Source organism: Delphinus delphis, chromosome 16, assembly GCF_949987515.2.
Source record: "Delphinus delphis chromosome 16, mDelDel1.2, whole genome shotgun sequence".
NCBI lineage: Eukaryota > Metazoa > Chordata > Mammalia > Artiodactyla > Delphinidae > Delphinus > Delphinus delphis.
Genome location: NC_082698.1, coordinates 84,942,625 through 84,963,251, shown reverse-complemented (window position 1 = coordinate 84,963,251; position 20,627 = coordinate 84,942,625). Strand labels below are relative to the sequence as shown.

At 40.1% G+C, this 20,627-nt stretch overlaps 1 protein-coding gene across 1 annotated transcript in view; it reads right to left on the bottom strand.

Annotated features, from left to right (window-relative positions):
• Positions 1–20,627, bottom strand: part of LOC132439500 (formin-2-like) — a 313,506-nt gene that overhangs the window by 227,446 nt on the left and 65,433 nt on the right. The window contains exon 3 of the mRNA XM_060033791.1: positions 552–699. Within this exon, the coding sequence (XP_059889774.1) occupies positions 552–699 (148 nt within the window). The remainder of the gene's footprint in view (positions 1–551; positions 700–20,627) is intronic.

Sequence of the window (20,627 nt, the reverse complement as noted above, 5' to 3'; positions counted from 1 at the left end):
AAAACCAAAAGGAAATATTTTTTAGAAAAATATTACATCTGAACACTGAACAATTTTTTTAATTACTTAAAATTTAGATTTAGTAAAACATGTTTCTCTATTTTGCCTCTGTCAGTTATCTCTGAAGGCAAAGAAAAAAAGGAAGAAAAGTTCAAAGAAAGCAGTAAGGGAAGAGACAGGGGAAAGAGGTATGGTGGCCACCACCTTTGAAGCCAGTAGGCAGAAAGTTCCTTTCCGAGCTCTCAGCCCATGCGGAGTGTGCAGCTTCCCCCAGGTTGGTGGCCACAGCAGGACCCCGAAGCAGTGGTTCCCGGACTTTATATACACTGTGGTAACTGGACAACCCAGGGTCCCGTTCCCCAGAACTCAGCAGCCTTGAAGATGGGGCATAAGAATTTTCAATTTAACAAGCTTCCCAGTGATTTAGCTTGAGTTATATGCAGATTATAATCTAAGAAATACCTGAAGGGAAATCCAGACTCAATACCCAGTAGGTACTGCACAGTTATTCGATGTTACTTTCAGAATATTCACTCTTCCCGGGGCCCTACCTGTGTCAGCATCCTTGGGCCTGTGTTCTTCATCAAGAGGTTTAGACGGTGGCCAAGCAGCTGGGACTCTCCTGGGAAACTGCCCTTCTATATAATCCAGTGAGTGTGTAGGTTGACTAACTGCAGCCCAGGTGTAAAGTTGATCTTGCTATATTTCAAAAAAAAAAAAATAATAAGCTATTTTAATTCAATCATGAAAAAAATGGAGTCTTCTTGATTGATATTTGCAACTGCAATTGATATTGCAATCATTTCTATCATAAACATACGTGTGGTGTGCATATATATACAAGCAAACATCCATAAAACATTAAACAGCATTTAATACAAGTCAGTGTAGATTCATCACATAAACATTCCTTCTCACGGTCTTTTCATTTCCATAACCATACCTGTTGCAAATTCTATTCTATGGTAAGATTTAAGTCTCTGTCTTTGGGGGTAGGAGGCCATGTGGGCCTACATGTAATTACAAGGTCAGAAAACCCACTCAATCACAGAGCTCCCTGATGAGGCATCTTCAATGCACTGGAATACGATGTCCCTTTGAAATCTGTTTAAACACTTGTGGCAAGGTCAGAGAACAGGCAGTGCTGGGCATGAAGGACCATAACAGCTTCCTCACCTTCAAGAGTAGGAAGCCCAGGAAACTGATTATCATGGTTCCAGGTTGGGGACTGTTTGGGAGACAAACTATGAAAAAAAAAAGGTAAATGAACCTGCCAAGAAAAAAAGAACTGGGCAGGGATCTGGCAAAGAAAGCTCTTCCCAGCTGCAGACCAACAGAATCCAGACAGAATGAGAAGCAGGCTCATAACTACACCTCGTGCCAGGAAGCCAAGTGGGAACCTCACAAAAGACGCCACACCAAGGCCCGTGAACACCTTGCGAAACTGCCCGCTAGGATTTCAGGGTCACAGCTGCTTCAGGACGCAGGCTCGCAATGTACACAAGCCCTGAGTTCTCTTCGTGACGTCTTCCTTCCTTACAGGTATATTTCCCTAAACCTTTTGATCAACATAAAAAGTAAAGCCGAGAGAATAACAAAAAACATGCTGTAACCACCATGCTGAAATTGTGACCTTGAGTGAATGGATGGAGAGGCACTGATATTTCTGTAATTTGTTTAACAAGTTAATTTAAGAACTCCATAAAATATTCTTCAGTGTCAACAGTAAAATACAATGTATAGATCATTTAGTTTAAACTTCACCTTTAGGGACAGTCACTGGCCCTAACTGAGAACTCAGATTCCTGGGTCAGTGATATTGAATTGGAAGGGTCCCGATGCAGACCTGGCCAGCATTTCAGCCAGTCACATCTTTTAAGTATTCATACCTTGATTGACACCAGAGACTTTGCTATTTGGCCTACTGAATATTAAAAGTAGCTTTTCCAGCACTGTTGACAATAGCCAAATCATGGAAACAACCTAAATGTCCATCAACGGATGAATGGATAAAGAAGATGTGGTACATATATACAATGGAATATTACTCAGCCATAAAAAGCAACGAAATAATGCCATTTGCAGCAACAAGGACAGACCTAGAGATTATCATACTAAGTGAAGAAAGTCAGAAAGATAAAGACAAATATCATATATCACTTATATGTGGAATCTAAATCTAAATGAACTTATCTATGAAACAGAAACAGACTCATAGACAAAGAGAACACACTTGTGGTTGCCAAGGGGGAGGGGAGTGGGGGAGGGATGGATTGGGAGTTTGGGGTTGGTAGATGCAAACTATTACATTTAGAATGGATAAACAACAGGGTCCTACGGTATAGCACAGGGAACTATACTGAATATCCTGTGATAAACTATAATGGAAACTAATATAAAAAAATGTCTATATGTGTATAACTGACTCACATTGCTGTACAGCAGAGATGGGCACAACACTGTAAATCAACAATACTTTAGTTAAAAAAAAAGTAGCTTTTCATTCGCAAAATGAGTGGTTTAATTAGCGTGATATTAGAAATGAGCTCTCATTGGTAAAATAAAGGAATTCAATGAATATGGACCAGCAGAAACATCAGACATCATTCTTACAAGAACAAGGTAAGACATGGGCAAGGGGCGAGGTCAAGTCTCGATGCCCTGACGGTGCTGCATCCAGCGCTGGTCTAGGAAGCAACTCCCAGGCTGTCGGCAACCACTCGGCACAGAATCCTGCCGTCCTCGTGTCCATATCACCTGAACCTTCCATGTAAGGAGCAGTCAAGCACTCGCTGACAGGGGAGCAAGAGGTATGTTTCCTAAAAGGGGAACTCTGACTTAGCGTCACCATCCTAATAGTAAACCCACTCAGCCTTGGACTTCATCTGCTCCATATAAAAGAGGCAGCACCAGCAGCTAGGGGGACAAATGTTTGCACTCAGGATTTCATCGCTCACTGAAAAACGAAGCTTGCTACAAGCACTCTGCAAATGCCAGAACAGCCCGGCCAGTCCTTCAGTCTTTCAGCCCCACCCCAGGACTGGAATACATTACAGCTCTGTGATGACAAAACCTCTCCTTCATCGTGTGGCTCCACGAGGAGAGAAGAAGCAAACACAAAGCTCTTGCATGGCTCTTTAACATCTACAGAATCAGATGTCAACTCTTTGACCTGTCATTTAAGTTTTTCTATATTCCTCCCATTCATCCTCCCAGATTCATCTCCCCGCATTTCCTAAATCAAGCTCCACTCCACTAGAAGGTCCCACTTAGCCTCCCCACCCATGGAATCTAACCGATGATTAAGTCTAGCTGGGGTATGCCCTCCCCACTCCCAAGTCACAGCTCCGACAGGACGCCGGCCACCCCTTATGTTGACAGCTACCAGCACGTGATCCAGATCAGTGACCGAACACGGTCTTGAATGTAGCTCGTCACCCCTCAACTGCCTGAACTCCTTCAGCACATGAGATGTGTACACAAGTTCTGTAAATCTCCCCAAGCACTTGAGAATATTAAGACGACTCCATAAAAGCCACTTAATGTCTACTGAATTAACGAATTTGTCAGATAAAAGGAGAAAACAAAAGAGATGGTTTGTCAACATGAGCAGCAGCTGGAGCTAGGGATCTCATTTTCTTCATCTGCTTATTAACAAGGTACCAGAAGGGTATTTCGTGTGCATCAAATGGAAAACAAAGGTATCAAGTGATCCATTATATCTAAACCTATTCACAACTATACCATATAAAGAAACATATGGAGCAGATAAAACTCCTAGGATATAATCACTGCTGTACCCCAGACAAATCTCTTAACTTTATGAGGCCTCAGTGTTCTCACCAGTAATTCAGGAAAACTGCCTGCTCTTGTCTTTTTCGCAGGACTGGAGTGAGACGGGTGCAAACACTATGTGGAAAGAGCTATGAAAACCACATGGTGTGATTCAAGTATAAGCACCACGACTACTACTTGTTTTGATTTTTTTAATCTATGTTTCATTAGAATAATCACACATTTCCTGTATTTTAAAAAGTCCTTTTAGAGGAATTAAATATTGTCATCAAATGTACACAACACCATGTGGTTGTTGAACCAGCACGAAATCTTTGCTATATTTTGAGAATCTAGGTGAGCAAAGTGTAGTCGGCAAAGTTCCCTTGGCATTTGTGCTGATTGTCACTAAGTTTTGAATTCAATTAACAACTGCCCTGTGGCATTTCCTCAACCATCCACCCATGTCTTTTTCTCTGTTGTATTTCTGTTTAACCTTTCAGACATGTTATGTGTTATTTTCCCAAGTAGAATATGCAAGCTTCCTGCCACCAGTCACCAACCACATCCTATACCCCTTGTTTTCCGCTGGTTTTATTCTGTATACATAACAGACACAATGAGTATTAAGGAATTGGAAGAGTCAAGATCAATAAAAGTGTCTTTTAACAAATTACACCATAGTTTTATATGAGTTAAAACAGGAACACTTTTCCCTGACACTACTCCACCGCCTTAAATTCTTAAAGTCTGTTTTTATTTTTGTTGAACTGGATCATTTATTCCTATTAAAGAAAACAAATACATGCTTTCAACCTTAGGCAGATCAGAATATGTAAAATCACAACCTGAAAGTGGCATAAACAGGCCACAACCTAGTGATCCCAAAAAAGAAAACAGTTTCTTTCAGCAGATATTTCCCCATCTTTTAACTGGCCTATAAATGATGACCCCCCAAATAATTCAGAGCTGCAATTCACAAAGAGTTTATTTTAGAGGGCCCACTAGAAAATTGTAGCAACTGAAGTGAGGCGTTCTAAGAGTGCTTTGTTGAAACCGCTGTAGTCAAGATGAGGATTTGGTTGTCACCTTATGATAATATTTAGTAACGTTTCTGTTAACCGTGCCTTCGCTCTGTGCATGGGGGAGGATCTAGATTACTCCCTGAGAGGTGTGGCCACCCTTCCTATGACACTCCTAGGACGTGTCAGTGCGTGGCCATGGGCTGCCCTGCATGTGGGAACAATCCTAGTCTGGGCTCTTCACCTCCTCAGGTCTCAGCACTGCCTCAGCTCCACTGTCTGTCTTTCAAGGCCAAAAGGTGTCTATTTGAGTGGTAAATACAGTCCGTGTATCCCAGACATCCCAGCAAGTGCATTCTCCTAACAAACATCGAAAGTTTGACTGAGGGCAACAAAAGTAGAAAATTGCCACGAAGTACGGCACACGACCATTTCTTTACATGCACGCTATTCATCCCTGGAGTACAGAGAAAAATCTGTGTCAGGCCAGCAGACAGCTCTCAGCCTGCACCTGGTCACACTAGCCTCAAGAACTGCTCCAGCCAGCTGAGCCTGGGCGTGACCACTAAGAACAATACAGCAGGCCCTCAGAGAGTACACGGAGGGTGTGTCCATCCCCTTCCATAGCACTCTCAGGAGAAGGGTTCTGAGGATCAAAGGTCTCATCTTGGAACTTCACAGCTTCATTTGAGGAATTAAATACCTGGATGGTACTGAGTTTATTTGTGCTTTGTTAATGCCATGGACGCGATGTGTTTTTTGTTCTGGCTATTGGAAAATCTGAAATAGGTATATGGCCCACATGCCACGTGTTTTCCAGTTCCAGAATGTATGCTTCTGATTAGCCTCATTCCTACCTCCATTTACGTTCCCCCCCGCAGCTTAGTTTTGTCTTTTTTTTTTCTTTTCTGACTCATGGCTGAATTTTACTATTTTACCATATCTTACTTTTCTTACTAATCATTGTAAATACTATTTGGAATAAGGTGGTGATGAACACATTATTAATGTTAGGGGATTGATGGAAAATCCATTTATCTACTTTAACTCATTTGAACATTTTATGACCGGAAGGATAAAACAGTAGATGCACTGAGAGTAGACTGAACTGTACTCACAGTATTTTGGTTTGCATTGATCATTTAATCGTTAAAAAACAACAGCAAACTATACAGATTCGTTTTGAAAAAGGGGAGATAAAAAACAATAAATAATCAATACTATACACAACAGCATCCACTGGGTGTAATATTTTCTAATCCTTCTTTTAATATATTCTACAGCTGTAATCATACTGCACATGATTTCATACTAACATAGTGTAGACTTTGTAAACTATTGCATCATTTTCAAACTGATAATTTACATTTTTGCCACAATCATGACACAGTTAATATTATACTGTAGCCATTTAATCAGCTCTTGACAGAACATGTGAATGTGACTTCCCAAAGCACCCCTGGTTCATAATTAAATAAGAAATTACAACCCTGGAAGAGGACACTGACCCTTGAACAATGTGGGTTTGAATTGAGAGGGTGCACTTACATGGGGTTATAAATACTGCCATGCTCCACGGTCTGTGTCTGATTGAAACTGCACATAGACAGGAACCACAGATATGGGGCCGGGAAGATCCCACATGCCACAGAGCAGCTGGGCCCGTGAGCCATGGCCGCTGAGCCTGTGCGTCTGGAGCCTGTCCTCCGCAACGGGAGAGGCCACAACAGTGAGAGGCCCGCGTACCGCAAAAAAAAAAAAAAAAGAAGACCTAAATAGACATTTCTCCAAAGAAGACATACAGATGGCCAATGGGCACATGAAAAGATGCTCCACATCACTAATCATTAGAGAAATGCAAATCAAAACTACAATGAGGTACCACCTCACACCAGTCAGAACGGCCATCATCAGAAAGTCTGCAAATAACAAATGCTGGAGAAGGTGTGGAGAAAAGGGAAACCGCCTGCACTCTTGATGGGAATGTAAGTTGTGCAGCCACTTTGGAGAACAGTATGGAGGTTCCTTAAAAAACTACAAACAGAATTATCATATGATCCTGCAATCCCACTGCTGAACATATATCCGGAGAAAACTCTAATTCAAAACGATACATGCACTCCTATGTTCAGAGCAGCACTATTTACAACAGCCAAGAAATGGAAGCAACCTAAGTGTCCATCAACAGATGAATGGATAAAGAAGATGTGGTAACATATACAATGGAATATTATTCAGCCATAAAAAGGAATGAAATAATGCTGTTTGCAGCAACATCAATGAACCTACAGATGATCATACTAAGTGAAGTAAGTCAGAAAGAGAAAGACAAATATCATATGATGTCACTTTCATATGGAATCTAAAAAATGATAAAAATGAACTTATTTACAAAACAGAAACGACTCACAGACATAGAAGGCCGACTCACAGTTACTACGCAGTGGGAGGGATAAATTAAATTTTGGGGGTAAACAGATACACACTACTGTAATACACAGTACTATATATATAGATAACCAACAAGAACATACTGTATAGCACAGGGAATCAAATTCAATATTCTGTAATAACCTGTAACGTAAAAGAATCTTAAGAAAAATATACGCATGTGTGTATATAAAACACTTTGCTGTATACTAGAAATTAACACAACACTGTAAATCAAATATACTTCAATTAAAAATTCATTAATTTTTAAGAAATTAAAATATTGATCCCTTTGGAACCAGCAATTCTACTTATAGAAGTTTTCCCTAAGGGTAAAATAAATCAGTAATGTGTAAAAAATATTTATATACTACTATATATTTATTTCAGTGTTATTTATGTTTAAAAAAGAGAGAGACATCTACGCGTGGAACAACTCCTACGGAGCACCTACTGAACGCTGGCAGAAGACCTCAGACCTCCCAAAAGGCAAGGAACCCCCCACGTACCTGGTTAGGGCAAAAGAAAAAAATAAACAGAGACAAAAGGATAGGGACGGGTCCTGCACCAGCGGGAGGGAACTGTGAAGGAGGAAAAGTGTCCACACACTAGGAAGCCCCTTCGCGGGCAGAGGCTGCGGGTGGCGGAGTGCGGGAGTTTCGGAGCCGCGGAGGAGAGCACAGCAACAGGGGTGCGGAGGGCAAAGCGGGGAGATTCCAGCGCAGAGGATCGCGGCCGACCGGCACTCACCAGCAGAGAGGCTTGTCTGTTTGCCCGACGGGGCGGGTGGGGCTGCGAGCTGCGGCTCGGGCTTCGGTCGGATCCCAGGGAGAGGACTGAGGTTGGCGGCGTGAACACAGCCTGCAGGGCGTTAGTGCACCGTGGCTAGCTGGGAGGGAGTCCGGGGAAAAGTCTGGACCTGCCGAAGAGGCAAGAGACTTTTTCTTCCCTCTTTGTTTCCTGGTGCACGAGGAGAGGGGATTAAGAACGCTGCTTAAGAGAGCTCCAGAGACGGGCGCGAGCCGCGGCTAAAAGTGCGGAGCCCAGAGACAGACATGAGACACTAAGGCCGCTGCTGCCGCCACCAAGAAGCCTGTGTGCGAACACAGGTCACTATCCACACCCCCTTCCGGGGAGCCTGTGGAGCCCGCCACTGCCAGGGTCCCGGGATCCAGGCACAACTCCCCCGGGAGAACGCACGGCGCGCCTCAGGCTAGCAACGACAAGCCGGCCTCTGCCGCGCAGGCCCGCCCCGCACTCCGAGACCCTCCCTACCCCCCCGGCCTGAGTGAGCCAGAGCCTCCGAATCAGCGGCTCCTTTAACCCCGTCCTGTCTGAGCAAAGAACAGATGCCCTCCGGCAACCTACACGCACAGGCGGGGCCAAATCCAAAGCTGAGCCCCTGGGAGCTGTGTGAACAAAGAAGAGAAAGGGAAATCTCTCCCAGCAGCCTCAGAAGCAGCGGATTAAAGCTCCACAATCAACTTGATGTACCCTGCATCTCAGGAATACATGAATAGACAACGAATCATCCCAAATTAAGGAGCGGTGTGGATAAAAGGCTCTTGGTGCTGCAGCCAGGAGTTAGTGCTGTGCCTCTGAGGTGGGAGAGCCAACTTCAGGACACTGGTCCACAAGAGGCCTCCCAGCTGCACATAATATCAAACGGTGAAAATCTCCCAGAGATCTACATCTCGACGCCAGCACCCAGCTTCACTCAACAACCAGCAAGCTACAGTGTTGGACATCCTATGCCAAACAACTAGCAAGACAGGAACACAACCCCACCCATTAGCACAGAGGCTGCCCAAAATCATAATAAGTCTACAGACACCCCAAAACACACCACCAGACGTGGACCTGCCCACCAGAAAGACAAGATCCAGCCTTAATCACCAGAACACAGGCACTAGTCCCCTCCACCAGGAAGCCTACACAACCCACTGAACCAACCTTAGCCACTGGGGACAGACACAAAAAACAACAGGAACTACGAACCTTCAGCCTGCAAAAAGGAGACCCCAAACACAGTAAGATAAACAAAATGAAAAGACAGAAAAAGACACAGCAGATGAAGGAGCAAGATAAAAACCCACCAGACCTAACAAATGAAGAGGAAATTGGCAGGCTACCTGAAAAACAATTCAGAATAATGATAGTAAAGATGATCCAAAATCTTGGAAATAGAATAGACAAAATGCAAGAATCAGTTAACAAGGACCTAGAAGAACTAAAGATGAAACAAACAATGATGAACAACACAATAAATGAAATGAAAAATACTCTAGATGGGATCAATAGCAGAATAACTGAGGCAGAAGAATGGATAAGTGACCTGGAAGATAAAATAGTGGAAATAACTAATGCAGAGCAGAATAAAGAAAACAGAATGAAAAGAACTGAGGACAGTCTCAGAGACCTCTGGGACAACATTCAATGCACCAACATTCGAATTATAGGGGTTCCAGAAGAAGAAGAGAGAAAGAAAGGAACTGAGAAAATATTTGAAGAGATTATAGTTGAAAACTTCCCTAATATGGGAAAGGAAATAGTTAATCAAGTCCAGGAAGCACAGAGAGTCCCATACAGGATAAATCCAAGGAGAAATACGCCAAGACACATATTAATCAAACTGTCAAAAATTAAATACAAAGAAAGCATATTAAAAGCAGCAAGGGAAAAACAACAAATAACACACAAGGGAATCCCCATAAGGTTAACAGCTGATCTTTCAGCAGAAACTCTGCAAGCCAGAAGGGAGTGGCAGGACATATTGAAAGTGATGAAGGAGAAAAACCTGCAACCAAGATTACTCTACCCAGCAAGGATCTCATTCAGATTTCATGGAGAAATTAAAACCTTTACAGACAAGCAAAAGCTGAGAGAGTTCAGCACCACCAAACCAGCTCTACAACAACTGCTAAAGGAACTTCTCTAGGCAAGAAATACAAAAGAAGGAAAAGACCTACAATAACGAACCCAAAACAATTAAGAAAATGGGAATGGGAACATACATATCGATAATTACCTTAAATGTAAATGCTCCCACCAAAAGACACAGATTGGCTGAATGGATACAAAAACAAGACGCATATATTTGCTGTCTACAAGAGACCCACTTCAGACCTAGAGACACATACAGACTGAAAGTAAGGGGATGGAAAAAGGTATTTCATGCAAATGGAAACCAAAAGAAACCTGGAGTAGCAATTCTCATATCAGACAAAATAGACTTTAAAATAAAGACTATTAGAAGAGACAGAGAAGAACACAACATAATGATCAAGGGATCGATCCCAGAAGAAGATATAACAATTGTAAATATTTATGCACCCAACATAGGAGCACCTCAATACATAAGGCAAATACTAACAGCCATAAAAGGGGAAATCGACAGTAACACATTCATAGTAGGGGATTTTAACACCCCACTTTCACCGATGGACAGATCATCCAAAATGAAGATAAATAAGGAAAGCACAAGCTTCAAATGATACATTAAACAAGATGGACTTCATTGATATTTATAGGACAATCCATCCAAAAACAACAGAATGCACATTTTTCTCAAGTGCTCATGGAACATTCCCCAGGATAGATCATATCTTGGGTCACAAATCAAGCCTTGGTAAATTTAAGAAAATTGAAATTGTACCAAGTATCTTTTCCGACCACAACGCTATGAGACTAGATATCAATTACAGGAAAACATCTGTAAGAAATACAAACACATGGAGGCTAAACAATACACTACTTAATAACGAAGTGATCACTGAAGAAATCAAAGAGGAAATCAAAAAATACCTAGAAACAAATGACAATGGAGACACGACGACTCAAAATCTATGGGATGCAGCAAAAGCAGTTCTAAGAGGGAAGTTTATAGCAATACAATTCTACCTTAAGAAACAGGAAACATCTCAAATAAACAACCTAACCTTGCACCTAAAGCAATTAGAGAAAGAAGAACAAAAAAAACCCCAAAGTTAGCAGAAGGAAAGAAATCATAAAAATCAGATCAGAAATAAATGAAAAAGAAATGAAGGAAATGATAGCAAAGATCAATATAACTAAAAGCTGGTTCTTTGAAAGGATAAACAAAATTGATAAACCATTAGCCAGACTCATCAAGAAAAAAAGGGAGAAGACTGAAATCAATAGAATTAGAAATGAAAAAGCAGAAACAACAACTGACACTGCAGAAATACAAAAGATCATGAGAGATTACTACAAGCAACTCTATGCCAATAAAATGGACAACCTGGAAGAAATGGACAAATTCTTAGAAAGGCACAACCTGCCAAGACTGAATCAGGAAGAAATAGAAAATATGAACAGACCAATCACAAGCACTGAAATTGAAACTGTGATTAAAAATCTTCCAACAAGCAAAAGCCCAGGACCAGATGGCTTCACAGGCGAATTCTATCAAACATTTAGAGAAGAGCTATCACCTATCCTTCTCAAACTCTTCCAAAATATAGCAGAGGGAGGAACACTCCCCAACTCATTATATGAGGCCACCATCACCCTGATACCAAAACCAGACAAGGATGTCACAAAGAAAGAAAACTACAGGCCAATATTACTGATGAACTTAGATGCAAAAATCCTCAACAAAATACTAGCAAACAGAATCCAACAGCACATTAAACGGATCATACACCATGATCAAGTGGGGTTTATTCCAGGAACGCAAGGATTCTTCAATATACGCAAATCAATCAACGTGATACACCATATTAACAAATTGAAGGAGAAAAACCATATGATCCTCTCAATAGATGCAGAGAAAGCTTTTGACAAAATTCAACACCCATTTATGATAAAAACCCTGAAGAAAGTAGGCATAGAGGGAACTTTCCTCAATATAATAAAGGCCATATATGACAAACCACAGCCAACATCGTCCTCAATGGTGAAAAACTGAAAGCATTTCCACTAAGATCAGGAAGAAGACAAGGTTGCCCACTCTCACCACTCTTATTCAACATAGTTTTGGAAGTTTTAGCCACAGCAATCAGAGAAGAGAAGGAAATAAAAGGAATCCAAATCGGAAAAGAAGAAGTAAAGCTGTCACTGTTTGCAGATGACATGATCCTATACATACAGAATCCTAAAGATGCTACCAGAAAACTACGAGAGCTAATCAATGAATTTTGTAAAGTAGCAGGATACAAAATTAATGCACAGAAATCTCTGGCATTCCTATACACTAAGGATGAAAAATCTGAAAGTGAAATCAAGAAAACACTCCCATTTACCATTGCAACAAAAAGAATAAAATATCTAGGAATAAACCTACCTAAGAAGACAAAAGACCTGTATGCAGAAAATTATAAGACACTGATGAAAGAAATTAAAGATGATACAGATAGATGGAGAGATATACCATGTTCTTGGATTGGAAGAATCAACATTGTGAAAATGACTCTACTACCCAAAGCAATGTACAGATTCAATGCAATCCCTATCAAACTACCACTGGCATTTTTCACAGAACTAGAACAAAAAATTTCACAATTTGTATGGAAACACAGAAGACCCCGAATAGCTAAAGTAATCTTGAGAATGAAAAATGGAGCTGGAGGAATCAGGCTTCCTGACTTCAGACTATACTACAAAGCTACAGTAATCAAGACAGTATGGTACTGGCACAAAAACAGTAATATAGATCAATGGAACAGAATAGAAAGCCCAGAGATAAACCCACGCACATATGGTCACCTTATCTTTGATAAAAGAGGCAGGAATGTACAGTGGAGAAAGGACAGCCTCTTCAATAAGTGGTGCTGGGAAAACTGGACAGCTACATGTAAAAGTATGAGATTAGATCACTCCCTAACACCATACACTTAAAAAATAAGCTCAAAATGGATTAAAGACCTAAATGTAAGGCCAGAAACTATCAAACTCTTAGAGGAAAACATAGGCAGGACACTCTATGACATAAATCACAGCAAGGTCCTCTTTGACCCACCTCCTAGAGAAATGGAAATAAAAACAAAAATAAACAAATGGGACCTAATGAAACTTCAAAGCTTTTGTGCAACAAAGGAAACCATAAACAAGACCAAAAGACAACCCTCAGAATGGGAGAAAATATTTGCAAATCAAGCAACTGACAAAGGATTAATCTCCAAAATTTATAAGCAGTTCATGCAGCTTAATAACAAAAAAACAAACAATCCAATCCAAAAATGGGCAGAAGACCTAAATAGACATTTCTCCAAAGAAGATATACAGACTGCCAACAAACACATGAAAGAATGCTCAACATCACTAATCATTAGAGAAATGCAAATCAAAACTACAATGAGATATCATCTCACACCAGTCAGAATGGCCATCATCAAAAAATCTAGAAACAAACAAAAAAAAAAACAAAAAAAAATCTAGAAACAATAAATGCTGGAGAGGGTGTCGAGAAAAGGGAACCCTCTTACACTGTTGGTGGGAATGTAAATTGATACAGCCACTGTGGAGAACAGTATGGAGGTTCCTTAAAAAAATACAAATAGAACTACCATATGACCCAGCAATCCCACTACTGGGCATATACCCTGAGAAAACCATAATTCAAAAAGAGTCATGTACCACAATGTTCACTGTAGCTCTATTTACAATAGCCCGGAGATGGAAACAACCTAAGTGTCCATCATCGGATGAATGGATAAAGAAGATGTGGCACATATATACAATGGAATATTACTCAGCCATAAAAAGAAACGAAATTGAGCTATTTGTAATGAGGTGGATAGACCTAGAGTCTGTCATACAGAGTGAAGTAAGTCAGAAAGAGAGAGACAAATACCATATGCTAACACATATATATGGAGTTTAAGAAAAAGAAAAATGTCATGAAAAACCTAGGGGTGAAACAAGAATAAAGACACAGACTTACTAGAGAATGGACTTGAGCATAAGGGGAGGAGGAAGGGTAAACTGTGACAAAGCGAGAGAGAGGCATGGACATATATACACTACCAAACGTAAGGTAGATAGCTAGTGGGAGGCAGCCACATAGCACAGGGAGATCAGCTCGGTGCTTTGTGACCGCCTGGAGGGGTGCAATAGGGAGGGTGGGAGGGAGGGAGACGCAAGCGGGAAGAGATATGGGAACGTATGTATATATATAACTGATTCATTTTGTTGTGAAGTTGAAACTAACATACCATTGTAAAGCAATTATACTCCAATAAAGATGTTAAAAAAATGAATCAGAGGAGATATGGGGATAGATATATATGTATAGCTGATTCACTTTGTTATAAAGCAGAAACTAACACATCATTGTAAAGCAATTATACTCCAATAAAGATGTTTAAAAAAAATGAATCAAAGACTTAAACATTAAGACCTGAAACCATAAAACTCCTAGAAGAAAACATAGGGAGGAAGCTCCTCAATATTGGTCTTGGCAATGATTCTATAGATATGACACCAAAAGCACAAACAGGGCTTCCCTGGTGGTGCAGTGGTTGAGAGTCCGCCTGCCGATGCAGGGGACACGGGTTCGTGCCCTGGTCCAGGAGGATCCCACATGCCGCAGAGCGGCTGGGCCCGTGAGCCATGGCCGCTGAGCCTGCGCATCCAGAGCCTGTGCTCCGCAACGGGAGAGGCCACAACAGTGAGAGGCCCGCGTACAGCAAAAAAAAAAAAAGTACAAACAAAAGATGAAAAAAATTCAACCAGTGGGACTACAGATACAATCAACAAAATGAAAAGGCAACATACAGAATGGGAGAAAAATTTTGCAAATCATCTATCAGATAAGGGGTTAATATCCAAAATTTATAAAGAACTCATACAACTTAATTAAAAAAAAAATCCAATTTTTTAAATGGGCACAAGAGCTAAATACACGTTTTCCCAAAGAAGACATCCAAATGGCCAAAGGTACATGAGAAGGTGTTCAACATCACTAATCATAAGGGAAATGCAACTCAAAACCACAATGAGATAACACCTCACACCTGTAGGAATGGTGATCATAAAGACCAACAAGAGAGAAGTGATAGGTATCATATGATATTTGTCTTTCTCTGTCTGACTAACTTCACTCAGTATGACAATCTCTAGGCCCATCCATGTTGCTGCAAATGGCATTATTTCATTCTTTTTTATGGCTCAGTAATATTCAATTGTATATATGTACCACATCTCCTTTATCCATTCCTCTGTTGATGGACACATTTACAAAACAGAAATAGAGTCACAGATGTAAAAAACAAACTTATGGTTACCAGGGGGAAAGGGAGGGAGGGATACATAGGGAGACTGGGATTGACATATACAAACTACTATATATAAAAATAGATAACTAATACGGACCTACTGTATAGAACAGGGAACCCTAGTCAATACTCTGTAATAACCTATATGGGAAAAATCTAAAAGAGCAGATATATATATGTATAACTGATTCACTTCACTGTACAGCAGATACTAACACAACACTGTAAATCAACTATACCCCAATAAAATTTTTTTTAATTAAAAACTTTAAAAAACGTTAAAGAAGAGATAAGTGTTGGAGACTTCGTGCAGAAAAGGGAACCCTCCTGCACTGCTGGTGGGAATGTAAATTGGTACAGCCACTATGGAGAACAGTATGGAGATTCCTCAAAAAAAAAAAAAAATTTAAAATAGAGCTACCATATGATCCAGCAATTCCACTTTTGGATATTTATTAGAAGAAAGTGAAAACACTGATTCAAAAAGATATATGTACTCCCATATTCACTGCAGCATTTTTTATCACAGTCAAGATATGGAAACAACCTAAATGTCCATCAACAGATGAATGGATAAAGAAGATGTGATCTATTTATACAATGGAATATTCAGCCATTTAAAAAAAAAGAATAAAATCTTGCCATTTAAGAAAGCACTGATGGACCATTATGCTAAGGAAATAAGTCAGACAGAGAAGGACAAATACCATATTATCTCACTTATATGTGGAATTTTTTAAAAAAAAACAAGCTCATAGATACAGAGAACAGATGGGTAGGTACCAGAGGTGGGGGTTGAAGGGTGGGTAAAATGGGTGAAGGTGGTCAAAAGGTACAAACTTCCAGTTATAAAATAAGTGACTGTAGTTAACAGATCTTAAAAGTTCTCACCACAAGAAAAAAAGAAATCTGTAACTATGTATGCTGACAGACTTATTGTGGTGATCATTTCACAATATATACAAATATCAAAGCATTATGTTGTACACCTGAAACTAATATAATGTATTATATGTCAATTAAAACTCAATTTTAAAAAACCTTCAGGGCTTCCCTGGTGGCGCAGTGGTTGAGAGTCCACCTGCTGATGCAGGGGACGCGGGTTCATGCCCCGGTCCGGGAAGATCCCACATGCCGCGGAGCGGCTGGGCCCGTGAGCCATGGCCGCTGAGCCTGCGCGTCCGGAGCCTGTGCTCCGCAACAGGAGAAGCCACAACAGTGAGAGGCCCGCGTACCGCAAACCTTCAGAGAAAATAAAAATGATATAGGTATATATAAACAAATTTATCATGTTTGTGGATTTGAAATCTGTTATTTCACTTTTCTCCAAACTGACAGTTAAATTTAATGAAATTTTAATCAACATCTGAAGCGTGCAAGTGCATTTTATTGGGATATGATAAACTGATTCTAAAATGTATATTCAAAAGGATCTAAAATGGCCAAGATAATATTTAAAAAATCAAAGTGGAAAGAACTACTATTCCAGATAGCAAGACATTACAATGCAACAATAATTAAGCACTCTGACATTTGTACAAGGACACACAAATATACAGTGGAATAGAGAGCTACATAGCAGACTCTCACCCTCACAGACAGATAATAAAATATGAACTCTACCTCACAAACATACTTTCCAGGATGATTACAGATCTAAGTAGAAAAGACAAAACAACAAAGCTTCTGAAGATAACAGAAGAGGATATCTTGCTGCTTGCAGAGTAGGCAGACTTTTAAACAGAACACCCAACACACAAGCTATAGAGAAAAAGATGGATAATTGAGACTACATTAAAAGTAATCATCAGAAGACACCGTGAAGAAAGCAAAAGCTTAATTTACCAAGGGTCTGAATCCATAACTAAGAGACACTACAGCCACTAAGAAAAATACAATCAACCCATAGAAAAATGAGCAAGACACCTCAAAGGAGACATAAGAAAAAGTTATCAACCACATTAATAATCAGAGAAAAATAAACTAAAACCGCAGTGACATAACGTTACACCTCCATCAGAATGGTTAAAGTCATACAAAAAATAAAAGAGTGACAGTACCAAAGTTGCCAAGAATGTAGAACAATGGGAATTCTCATACACTGCTGATGGAACTGTAAATTGATAGAACCACTTATGAAAACCATTTTGCCATATCTCATAAAGCTGGATACATGCATACCTACTCCTAGGTATATACCCAACAGAAATGTACAAGAATGTTCATAACAGCATCTTATTTGAAATCACTGCAACAATAAAACAGGTACGTTCATAAACAGCAGAGCAGCTAGGTAAAAGATGAAGTCTTCACCAGTGGGGAACCACACAAAAATGAAAACAAATGACAACTTCACTTAATGTGAGCAAAAGCAGCAGACACAGAAGAATGCGTACTGTAGGGTATTTATATCAAAGTTGCAGAAGCAGGTAAAACTAAACCACAGTGTTTCAGGACTGAAACTAGGGTAGTAAAATCATTACGAAAAGTTGGTTGTGGTTCCCATACAAGCCAACATTAGTTACCTGTGACAGCAAGGAATGGGCGTGAGAGGAGTTTTCTGTGATGCTGTCAGTGTTTTATCTACTTATTTATTTTGCATTTCAGTAACTTTATTAAAAGCTAGATTCCTTAGTACGAAAACATAATGATAGTTGGTTAGGTTACCTACACTGATGTATTCAAAATATTGAAATATATCAGCCTTTTGAGAAAGTGAAAAGTTTATCCATAAAACATCATTTACAAAAGTGTAAGATACACTGTGGTTCTTCGGTTTATTTTCCAGGGCATATCTACCCATAACTTTATGTCAAAATTGGGTACAGCCATCCTGCATAGACCCAGGCTACACATTGAACAAAGTAACCCCTAACGCTGTAGATCTCCTTAGATTCACTGACTTACCAGAAAATCCCGACCTCAGGAACCTCATAGTTATAAAGATGCCCACTTACTTTTAATACTTTCTTTTGGCACAATGGGGACAATATAATTTTGTATACTCTCTTCCTTTTAAGCAAAATTGTAAATTAGAAGCAATGACAGTTTGGTTTTTCTTTAATATTTATTTATTTGGCTACGCCACACGGGATCTTCATTGCCACGCGTGGGATCTTCATTGCAGCATGCGGGATCTTTAGCTGCAGCATGCGGGATTTTTAGCTGCGGCATGTGGGATCCAGTTCCCCAACCAAAGGACAAACCAGGGCCCCCTGCACTGGGAGCACAGAGTATTAGCCACTGGACCACCAGGGAAGTCCCAATGACAGTTTTATAAAAACAGTCCTTAGTAAAAACTTCTGGAGTGTTAAATCAGCAAGTTTTTGGAGTGATGCTAACAGTAATTTGAGTTATTAATACAATAAAAGTTAATTTCATCAGTGGGGCTAGATTAAGGCAGTAGATCTTGTATAAAAATTTTTTATCATGGATATAAACATCACCTGTTTTCTAGAAAAAATATTAAAGATAACTTAATATGCCAAAATGACTAGGTCTGTAGTTGTGCTTTATATAAAATGCCCTCAAATTGAAATGTAATGCCCCTGTATCAGTAAAGTCCACATCTCTGGATTGTCTACTACTTGCACTACAGTGTCAAGAAACCATTTTCACTGCCTACAATACTGACCCTTGTAATGCCTTAAAAGTGCCTTTGCAAAATGTTGGTTTTGATGTAAACCTCATAATTTAAAATTTGAAGTTACCATTTTTTTAACGTTTTTATGGGAGTATAATTGCTTTACAATGGTGTGTTAGTTTCTGCTTTATAACAAAGTGAATCAGTTATACATATACATATGTTCCCACATCTCTTCCCTCTTGCGTCTCCCTCCCTCCCACCCTCCCTATCCCACCCCTACAGGCGGTCACAAAGCACCAAGATGATCTCCCTGTGCTACGCAGCTGCTTCCCACTAGCTATCTACCTTACATTTGGTAGTGTATATATGTCCATATATACACTACCACTCTCTCATTTTGTCCCAGGTTACCCTTCCCCTTCCCCGTGACCTCAAGTCCATTCTCTAGTAGGTCTGCGTCTTTATTCCCGTCTTGCCTCTAGGTTCTTCATAACGATTTTTTTTTTTTTAGATTCCATATGTATATGTGTTAGCATACGGTATTTGTTTTTCTCTTTCTGACTTACTTCACTCTGTATGACAGACTCTAGGTCCATCCACCTCACTACAAATAGCTCAATTTTGTTCCTTTTTATGGTTGAGTAATATTCCATTGTATATATGTGCCACATTTTATTTATCCATTCATCTGTCGATAGACACTTAGGTTGCTTCCATGTCCTGGCTATTGTAAATAAAGCTGCAATGAACATTGCGGTACATGACTCTTTTTGAATTCTGGGTAATTCAGGGTATATGCCCAGTAGTGGGATACCACCTAAATACGATATATTGATCCAATGTAGAATGTTTTATTTCTTGACCTTGGTAGTAATTACATAGGTGATCAATCTGTGTTAAATCTTGAGCCATACATCTGTACTTTTCTATATGTAAACTGTATTTCCCATTATAAAGGCTAAAAAAAAATGTTGAATCACTTTGGCACATATGTTTAAACAGACCAAATATATGTGGGTCTCTTTCTAGATACCCTGTTCTGTTCCACTGATCTCTGTCTGCATGTCTGTCCTTATGTCTGTACCACACTGTCTTAATAAACGTAGCTTTACCATCAGTCTTGTAATCACGTAGTGTTTGTAAGTCAACCCGCTTTGTTGGTCTTGTCCAGTTCTAGTTCCTCTGCACTTCAATACATATTTTAGAATCAGCTGTTAATGTCTACAAAATGCCTGCTGGGATTTTTACTGGGATTGTGTTGAATTCCTGCATTTTAATGGTGTGGTGGCAGGGCCCCCATCTACTTAGCTCTTTACATATCTTATATATATTCCATTAAATTTATCTCTACAGGGCTTCCCTGGTGGTGCAGTGATTGAGAGTCTGCCTGCCTATGCAGGGGACATGGGTTCGTGCCTCGGTCCGGGAGGATCCCACGTGCCGCGGAGCGGCTAGGCCCGTGAGCCATGGCCACTGAGCCTGCACGTCGGGAACCTGTGCTCCCCAACGTGAGAGGCCACAACAGTGAGAGGCCCGCGTACCGCCAAAAAAAAAAAATTATCTCTACATATTTCATGT